This window comes from Phaseolus vulgaris, chromosome 6 (genome assembly GCF_000499845.2).
Source record: "Phaseolus vulgaris cultivar G19833 chromosome 6, P. vulgaris v2.0, whole genome shotgun sequence".
Taxonomy (NCBI): Eukaryota; Viridiplantae; Streptophyta; class Magnoliopsida; order Fabales; family Fabaceae; genus Phaseolus; species Phaseolus vulgaris.
Window position 1 is genome coordinate 8,654,220 of NC_023754.2, and position 9,785 is coordinate 8,664,004.

The 9,785-nt window shown below is 30.7% G+C and overlaps 1 protein-coding gene across 1 annotated transcript; it reads left to right on the forward strand.

Moving 5' to 3' along the window:
* Positions 1 to 693: 693 nt before the first annotated feature.
* Positions 694 to 5,955, forward strand: LOC137831044 (protein TRIGALACTOSYLDIACYLGLYCEROL 2, chloroplastic). The gene is made up of 6 exons (XM_068638550.1): positions 694 to 915; positions 1,632 to 2,247; positions 2,380 to 2,709; positions 3,692 to 3,807; positions 5,433 to 5,523; positions 5,595 to 5,955. The coding sequence occupies exons 2-6, from the start codon at positions 1,729 to 1,731 to the stop codon at positions 5,685 to 5,687; spliced, it is 1,149 nt and encodes a 382-aa protein (XP_068494651.1). The 5' UTR covers positions 694 to 915; positions 1,632 to 1,728; the 3' UTR covers positions 5,688 to 5,955.
* Positions 5,956 to 9,785: the final 3,830 nt, after the last annotated feature.

Sequence of the window (9,785 nt, forward strand, 5' to 3'; positions counted from 1 at the left end):
TAAAGAATTCAATGTAGCCAATTATGGATATTTGAGTGTTGAGTTGTAATGCGTATAAATATTTTATTATTGTTTAAGCTTACGGATTGTATTATTATCAACAATCAACAATTATATTATTAATATTAATTTATATAGATTTTTATATTGTAATAAAATAAATAATGAAAATAATAAATAAAATATTTTATATTTATTTATAAATTTTTCTATATTATAAAAACTAAATAATTAAAAATAAATAAAATAAAATACAATTAAATAATTTCATATTTATTAATACACATATATATATATATATATATATTTGTGTTGTAATAAATAAATAATTAAAATAAAAATATTATAAAAATAAATAAAATAAAATAAAATAATTTAAATTGTCGTATTTATAGAGTAATTCATTTTAATATTTTAAAATATAACATTTTTATTTATTAAGATTTAATAATAATTTTTATTTTAATTTATTTTAATTCTAATTTCATTTTAAAGATTACTTTTATATTAAAATATTTAAAAAACTTATTTTACAAATCAAATTTTTTAATTACATGCGTAAAATTTATTTTAAATCAATCACAATTATTTTAAACTTTTCATTAACTTTTTACTCTATTTTTCAATCCAAAGAAGAGTAGAAACATATCTAACAAAAACAAACGTAAACACCTAATTTAGTTAGCAGAAAATAAGGTTGGGCCCATTATAGGATTAATGTTGGGCTCTGTGTATGTATGTTCCACTAGCCTTCTTCCTTCTCTCTCTCTCTTTGGTATTTTCTCACTCACCGTCCATGGCTCCTGCTATTGCATACGGATCTGTATAGCGACCCCTTTTCACTCTCCCTTTTGCTACATGGAAGTGAAAAGCTTCATCCAGTAATCACTCTTCTTCCATCGTTTCAGTTACTGGGTATGTTTCAAACCATACTTTGGTTCTCAATCTTACTGTGCCACTAATGCCACTTCTGGAATTTCCCTTCCACACCTTGAATTTTCGCTTTTCTTTTCAGTTCCCATGAGAAAGTTTGATTTCCGAATAGGTGGATGGTTGTTACTGGGTGCTGGGTGGAACCCCTTTATGTGGCAATATCATAGTTTAGTAGAGTTGGGTTTAGGAGTTTCTCCTGTTTCCTACACAGGAATTTTGTTTTTGAAATGGAAGTAGGACGCTGGTGAAAACCCAGATTTTTTGTTTTTTTAATTCTTCTTCTTTTGTCGTATCAATTTCACGTCTTTTGTTCCATTTCTGCTACTGTATTAGGGCCTAGGAAAGGAAAGGTTATAAGGTATATGTATATGTTTTTAGTGAGCGATTTGTTTTATTTGTTTGTTTCAAGGAAATGAATCTCTTTATTGTTCTCTGCTTTGTGCCTGAGTTAAAGAAAGAAACTATTATTATTGGAATTAATTGGTTCCCAAATACCCAGACATTTTGTCTTCAATCTTAATCGTGTGGATTTTTTGTTTTTTTGCATATCTCATTCAATGTTGGCTCCATTTTAATCAATTTGACTTTTTATTGTATAATTACAGTTTATGGTCATCGGAATCGAATGTGTTGTCCTTTTTTGTGGACTCTTGTTTTTTCATCTCGTTTTGTCCCTTAATTATATTTTTTATTTGTAGGGCAATTTTGGGCTGCTGGAGTGTTTGTTGTTTTGACTCATTTCCTGCTCAACATTTGGAGATATTAGTCCTTGTGAGTTAGGAGGTTTGATCAAAGATGATTATGAACTCTCCATTGCATGCTTCAACATTAACAAGTGCTTTATCTTCGACCCGGATTACTCTACATGGAAGTTCTATAAATTGTATGCCCTGCCATCCATTTAGACCCCTGAGAAAAATCAACATCATAAGAGCTACATCAGGTGATGGAGGGCATATGGAACAATCGCCGGCTTCGGGATCAACAAATCCTCTTTCTGTTGTTTTGGAAATTCCTGGTACCCTTTGGAGGCAAACTATTCGTCCATTAGGTGATTTTGGGTTTGGTGGTAGGAGCATATGGGAAGGTGGGGTAGGAATGTTTTTAGTTTCAGGTGCGGTTCTGTTTGCTCTTAGTTTAGCCTGGTTGAAGGGTTTCCAAATTCGATCCAAATTCAGAAAGTACACAGCAACATTTGAGTTTGATCAGGCTTGTGGAATATGCACTGGAACTCCTGTGAGGATTAGAGGGGTGACTGTTGGAGATGTCATTCGTGTGAATCCTTCCTTAAGAAGTATTGAAGCTATAGTTGAGGTGCCTCTTTACATTATCTTTAGGATCATGTACCCTAACATCCCAGTATTGAAATATTGAGTTAGCTTTGAACTTTGTTATTTTAGTTGGTGTGTTATATCAGTTTAAAACTTTGGTTTCTTCTCTTTGTAGATTGAAGATGATAAAACAATCATACCACGGAATTCATTGGTTGAAGTTAATCAATCAGGTCTTCTTATGGAAACTATAATTGACATTACTCCTCGTGATCCTATTCCATCGCCTTCAACTGGACCTCTTGACCAAGAATGTTCTAAGGAAGGACTCATTGTGTGTGATAGAGAAAAGATTAAGGGTAAAGAAGGAGTAAGTTTGGATAAATTAGTTGGGATTTTTACCCGCCTTGGGCAAGATGTAGAGAAAATTGGCATTGCTAATAGCTATTCATTAGCTGAACGAGCTGCTTCTATTGTTGAAGAAGCGAGACCACTTCTTACAAAGGTGTGATATAATTTTCTAATGTTACTGTGCTTGATTGATGGTAAAATATCCTCTGAAGTACACTGCTGAATCCAGCAATTTTCTTGCGATACAAAATGAATGGTTGCCCAACTTTGAGTTATTGCAGTATTAGAAACTAGAACAAGTTTATTGTTAATGCCTTAGAATTCTCTGTTTGAAAGTCTTGATTTGGGAATTTAATTTTATTATATGCTCTTATTTTTTCAGAATAATTGTCAGATTTTACTAATTAGGATATGTTTGGTTAAGCAACTTAATCAAACACCTATTTAATAAGCACTTATCACATGAGGGCTTATGCTGTAAATTTAATCATGAAAACTTATAAGCAAAATAGAGCTTATTTTGATAAGCTACACCAATAAACCAATTGAAATAAGCCTAAAGGAGCTTATGTAAGTCCTAAGTTAATTTCATAAGTTCCAACAGGCTTTTTATTAGCTCTTTCAAATAAAAAACCTTAAAGCGATTATGAAAGAACTTATTCAAAGATGTTATTGTATTTTGGAAACTCAATATCCATATTCTTATAGATACTTAGTTATTTATTTAATATTTTGGTTCATTCTTCTAAACATAGTGGCTGCAATTTCATCAAGTTTTTGTAAGCAAAAACAAACAACATATTCTGTATAAAGTCATCTGATCTTTATCCAGATTCTGAGGAACTTATTATGGACTATACTCATTTGGCTTCATTTATCATTTAAATAGTAATATAGTTATACATCTTACGTTAAGTATACTTTGGCAACTGATAACCAAAATTACAATGAAATTATCTATGAACTTTGGTGTCTTAGTTAAATGCACCTGCACCTGCACCTGCACCTGCACCATATTTATGGCTTTCGAGTTCTTTGCTGTTTGTAGGTATATATGTATTGTTTCCTTTAATACCATAATATTCTATCATGGATTTTCATACTCATATTTTCCATTTGATGTAGTGATGTCACAGATCAAAGCCATGGCTGAAGATGTTCAACCTTTGTTGACTGAAGTTCGTGATAGTAACCTGTTGAAGGAAGTTGAGAATTTAACCCGAAGCCTTACACAAGCATCTGACGATTTGAGGTTAGTTTGTAACCCTCTCGACCATCTGTTCATCTCTACTTTGGCATTGCTTGCATGATATTAGAATACGGAACCCCATTAAGCTTGTCAATATCTTAATCTTGGGATAGATCCCGAGTGAGGAGATTTGCTAGTTAAGGTGACAACATGATGTGATCACAGTGGTTAAAGCGAAGCAGACCAGCCACCTCCCAAAACTGTTGTAGCAGGATGACCGTTATTTTGATCCCAATATATATATATATATATATATGTGTGTGTGTGTGTGTGTGTGTTGATAAGTAAACAAAAACACCTTCACTTTAGAGCATGTTCTTATTAAATTTAATAACTAAGAGGTCCAATTAGCAAAAGCTGCAAGTAAACAACCAATAATCAATCCCAGCAAAGAAGCCAATCACCATGTCCAAAAATAGTTCTGCAGGTTTGATTGTGGGTGGGAGGGAGAATGTAAACGTGAGAATGTGTACATGAAATATCAAATTGAAACGTTTGGGCTTGTAATAGGGTTTTACATTTTTACCCTTAATGTAAACACTGTTCCTAATTCAAAAAGGTTACCGTTTTGGGCTTCTATTTCAGCCCCTTAGGTTTAGACAACAATAGTGTGACAAGAAGACTATGAACACTCACGAAGCTTGCGAAACCATCCATGAAAAGGGACGATTTGAAAATGTGCGACCCTACCCACTATCACGGTGGCTGGCCGCTTCGAACTGGGGCAATGGAAGTGCTCTCTTGCTATCAACTACCATGGATGTTATAATTATAGAAATAAAGAGTTGATCTTATATAATTAGGAATATTGTTATAAGTGGTGGATCCTATATAATCAGGAATATATTTTTATAAGGAGTTGATCCTATATAATCAGGAATATTTAGATTATATATGTATTATTAGGACCATTTTTATTTGTTGCCTTAACATATCTTTGTTATTGGAGAATATCAAGTCTCCTCTATTCTTGTATTGATTCTTTTTTCTGAATATACTTAAAGGTTTGTGATGTTTCAGAAACACAGCTTGAGCTCAGTGTTTCTCTCTTCCATAGAGTTTAATAGATGTGATTGTAAAGTGTAATATGTCTTGTTTATATCTTTATCCCTAAAATGTTGAAATTGCATGAGAAGTTCTCTTACACAGGTGTGTGTGAAAGGAAAGATTATGGACAAAATGAAAAAGAAAATTTGTAAACAAGAGAAATTATTAGGATAGGAAAAATTGGAGAGTAATTTATAGAAAGATGAGCAAAGTGTTTATAGAATGTTATGAGTTTCATTACCTGGGGTTCCTTTCTTTTCTTCATTGAGGAAATAATAAGTGGTAAATGATGTGTTGGTTTAGTTTCAAAATCAACTTGAAAAATAAGGATGTTCATTGGGTTTTTTTGTATTAAAATGTGAAATGGGTTCTGTTCTACAGTTCTCTAAAGATGATGTCAAACTTCTAGGGCCATTGCTTAACCTTGAAGATCCATGACAATAATGCTGAAGATAATTGAACTGATAATAAGTCCATTTAATTTTTATTTTTACGCTCAGAACATTAAGCATAGTGGTTTGTTTAAATCTTATGTTGTACTCTAAACTCTAATTGATCAAAATCATTCAATACTTTTGCAGAAGGGTACATTCATCCATTATGACCCCTGAGAACACTGAACTGCTCCAAAAGTCTATATATACACTTATTTTTACGTTGAAGAACATTGAGGTAGGACCCCTAAATTTTAAATGTCCTAAAAGTGTAAGTAATTGATTATTTCTTTTGGTTACTTTTTGCAGAATGTTAGCTCGGATATTTTGGGTTTCACTGGTGATGAAGCTACAAGAAAGAATTTGAAATTACTTATCAAATCCCTCAGCAGGTTATTGTGAGGTCGACATTCTAATTAGTATAATATAATTCAATTAGGTTATTTCCAATGTGTTTAGCCTACCACAACATTCAAGGAGTAAATAGTATTTTGTTACTGTTCTAGTTGTTTCTGAGCAGTGGCATTACTTTGGTTTTTACATTCTACTGTGATAGAAATTTGTTTTTCCCGGTCTACAATGAGAGTTGCAGAGATGTTATTGATTGGGGGAAGCTAATTACTATCTACACATTCTTCTTTGACTGAAATTGTTATTCATCTCTGTATCATGTAGGTGACTCTTAATGATTGTCACTCACTTCTCACACTTCAGCTAAAATTCTTACAGCCTTTGTTTCTTAAATCAAATAGAAAATGGAAATAGCCTCTGGATTGAAGATATATAGGTATGATCATCAAGTTCAGATGGATGGTCATTTGATATCTATGGAACCTTTGTTTTTATTCATAGGAAGGAATCAAGTACACGTACATTTATAACCATGGTAATCAAAATCAAGATCCTACTCAATCGGAAAGAGAAATATGATTCCTAAATCGGGAGATCCTAATACGGATAGTAAGATTTTACAAATTTTATGAAAATTTGTATACACAAAATCATTATATCACTCAATTAATTGAATCTCATAATATATATATATATAAAAGAGTACGTAAATTTATTATATCACTCAAAATTAATTGAACAAAGACGAAGCCAGGAGTGCGGAGGTCGTTCATTGTTGTACGAAGGTTTGAGGGCATCACTTGCATCGGTGCACCCTACAAACTTTTTCAAAATAAACATGACAAAGGTACAATTGGATTTTAAAATGTTCGTCGAGTGTCAATCACAATTGATTGGGTGCAGGAAGAAATTGCCCTGATAGAGTTATCAAAATGTCTTTTTTTGTTTATACACAATTTTATCAAGATGTTAGTGGTAGGTATATGAATGTAGAAAGTATTGAATTTTGGCTCCAAATTTTCTCATATGGTCAATTTTTTGGTAATAATATTCCATAGCTCGTTGTTTAAATATATTATAATAAACACACCACACTGGAGCGTAATACAATTGGGCAGAAGACAAAAGTAGTTTTGTCCATTCCACCTCTAGAAATCATGTAATGTATTTAGAAAGCAAGTTAAAAGATATTTATAAAATTTTTACAATTTTAATAATTGGTAATAGTTGATGTTCTGACTTGAAATTTGTGAGATAGCATTACTGGGTTCAATAACTGTATCGAGATATTGTTAACTTTGAATTTTGGTTATATGTTTGAGTAAAAAAAGCACTTACCAACATAACTGTCGTTTGAGATTTTGGCAAAGATGTTTTTGTAGTTTGAGTCGGTAATTTAGTAAAAAGAAATTTGGACTACATTTTTTTTTTCAAAATGGATGAATCTGTTGTGAGGCATCGGATACAACATAATATGAATAATGTATAGATTATTATTTGTTGAATTTAAAAAAAGTTTAGATCAATTTATATTGATTTATTGTCCTTCGTGATGTTATGTTGTTGATATAGGATTTTGGATCTTCTAAATTATTTTTATAAGAGGATTGGATTCAATTATTTTTTATACTTTTTTTATTAAAGATTCATTCTCTTCCTAAAAAGATATATAGGAGGTTGAATCAATAATGATTGCTTTTTAATTTCATCCCTAAATTAACTCATTCAAGAATTTTAATATGGAGGAATCAACTGAGTGTAGAGTCTTCATACTTGTGATACATCATATTTATGATATTTGTGGAGTTGTTTATAGAATAAATAGTTATATGGTTAAAATATATTTTTATTGAAAATTGTGATGTAATATGTATTTTTTCATTTGATTGATTTGGAATACGCTTTAACGAATATTTTTTTATATAAGGATGTTGATATGTTGACCTTGTTAATTTATATAAGAGGGTTGATATGTTAACACTGAAAATTCATATAAGAATGTTGATATGTTGACACGGTGAATAGTAAAAACAAACATATCATATTTCAATAAATTAATATTTTATTTATTTTTATTTTATTTTTTAATTTAAATTATTATTATGTTATTATAAGTGTGGATTAAGTATATGTTTTTTTACATTTTAAAGAACTTTCTCTTTCTTCATAAACATTTATAAGAGAGAAAAATCAAATAAAAAATTAAAATTTACTTATTCACAAGGTTTTCTATATAAACTACTTTGTTGAAACTCATTTATTATCGAAATTTTGTTAACTCCTGCATTAAAGATTTTTTGAAATATAATTTTTTATTGAGATTGAATATTGATAAATAATATTATATTAAAAATCAAGTCAAAGAAATATCTGATTTATTAGACTTTACCTACATCGTTGCCAACTTTATTTGTTGTTAAAACTAATGTGGGTGGATATTGAAGTTAGTAAAATATGTATTAAGTAGATGGATGATAGAGCTTTAATAAACTTTTAAAATTATTATATTATAACTTGACGTGAAACTAAAACTTTGAGTTTGAGTCTCATTTTTAAGTAACTTGTAGCTCATTTTCTATATGATATTAAGTATTTGATAATAGTGTATTTATTTGAGCTTCATGAGTGATGATCAAATATATTGTCATTTACTATTAGTCATCTAGAACATATTATTTATAGGTGTTAATGAGGGATTTCATGAATTTCAAAACAATAAGACCTTTTGGTTGTTGTCATTTTCGCTCCTCTAAAGTGATCTCAATCTCCTATGTTATTAAAATTAATTTGTAAGATATTTGAGTTAAATTTTGAGTACTTCAAAGGAAGGTACTGTGCACAATTTCTTTAAATTTTTATTTTTAACTTATACTTGTTAATTTAGTTTATGGAAAAACCATCTTTTTTCAAGATATCTTCTATGGAATTTTTTTCTTGGAGATCCTATCAAATTAGCATCATAATACAATAATTTGGACATCCTTTTTATTTTTATATAATATTTTTTTCTCTAACTGATGGAAGACCCTAAACTAAGAGACCAACAGAATGATCATAAGGATAAAAGAGACTGGACTTCTACTAACCTTAGTAGGCCTAAACTACTATTGTCATGGTCTCTAATGTGTTATAAAATGTATAAATAGGAATAAGAAAGTTTATAATTTGGTCAACTAGTCTAGCATTTTAAGCTTCTATTTGGACGAAGTAGACTAAGGTATGATTGCTTCTTCCTGCACTCCCATATATTCTTTTGACACCCCATTAATTTCAAAACTCTAGAATTATCATTGAGTAAAAAGTTAAAAAACATTCACATTGATAGATGTGGTAACAGTGATGTGGTGACAGCTATTGCTTGAGGAATGAAGAGGTTGCTTGCTAAGTGAAGAGAGTGTGAGTATTTGTGACGCTTAAGGATGGACAAAAAAATCCTAATTGCTTCTAATCCATTTAAATGAATTTATCTCAAATCCAAAACTATATTTTTGGATTTTAAATCCAATCCATTTAATTGGATTATATATAGATTTGATACATTTTTTAATCCAAAATGAATTTTGGGTTGGATTTTGACTTGACCCCAACCTATGTTGAGTCGAGTCAATTCGGGCTCAGGTCGAGCAAAGTCAACCTGAGTCCATGTCGAGCCGAGTCGGTCCAGGTCAAAGTCGAGTCGATTCGGTCCTGGCAAAAGTTAAGTAGAGTCCATGATATGATTCCAATAACAAGATAGAGATGTTTCATAGACATGTTATGGAGTCATCTTGAGTTGGAATATGATTAGACACTTTTCTAGAATTGGATCAATGTTCTTTCATTCAAGAACTCACCAAATCTTAAGCAACCAAGCCAAAAATCATGTGGAAACCCATTTCTTGTCAAATAAACCGATTAAAATGAACAAGGAAGCAAAAGAACCGATTAAAACTATCTAGAAAGAAAATGAACCGAACAAAAACATGAAAGAAAGCTAATGAACTGATTAAAACAGTCAAGGAATGAAATGAACCGAACAAAACATGATAGGAATCAAATGAATCAAACAAAAGTGCAAGAAAAAGCAATTGAACCGATTACAAAGATTAGAAAAGCCTAAGACATGTTTTTCTAGAGTTTATTTGGGAATGGAAATGGATGAATAAGATG

Coding starts and splice junctions, on each gene's coding strand:
- LOC137831044 (XM_068638550.1), top strand. CDS start 1,729: ATGATTATGAACTCTCCATTGCATGCTTCAACATTAACAAGTGCTTTA. Junction 2,710..3,691: donor CGAGACCACTTCTTACAAAG/GTGTGATATAAT, acceptor GTGATGTCACAG/ATCAAAGCCATGGCTGAAGA. Junction 3,808..5,432: donor CAAGCATCTGACGATTTGAG/GTTAGTTTGTAA, acceptor ATACTTTTGCAG/AAGGGTACATTCATCCATTA.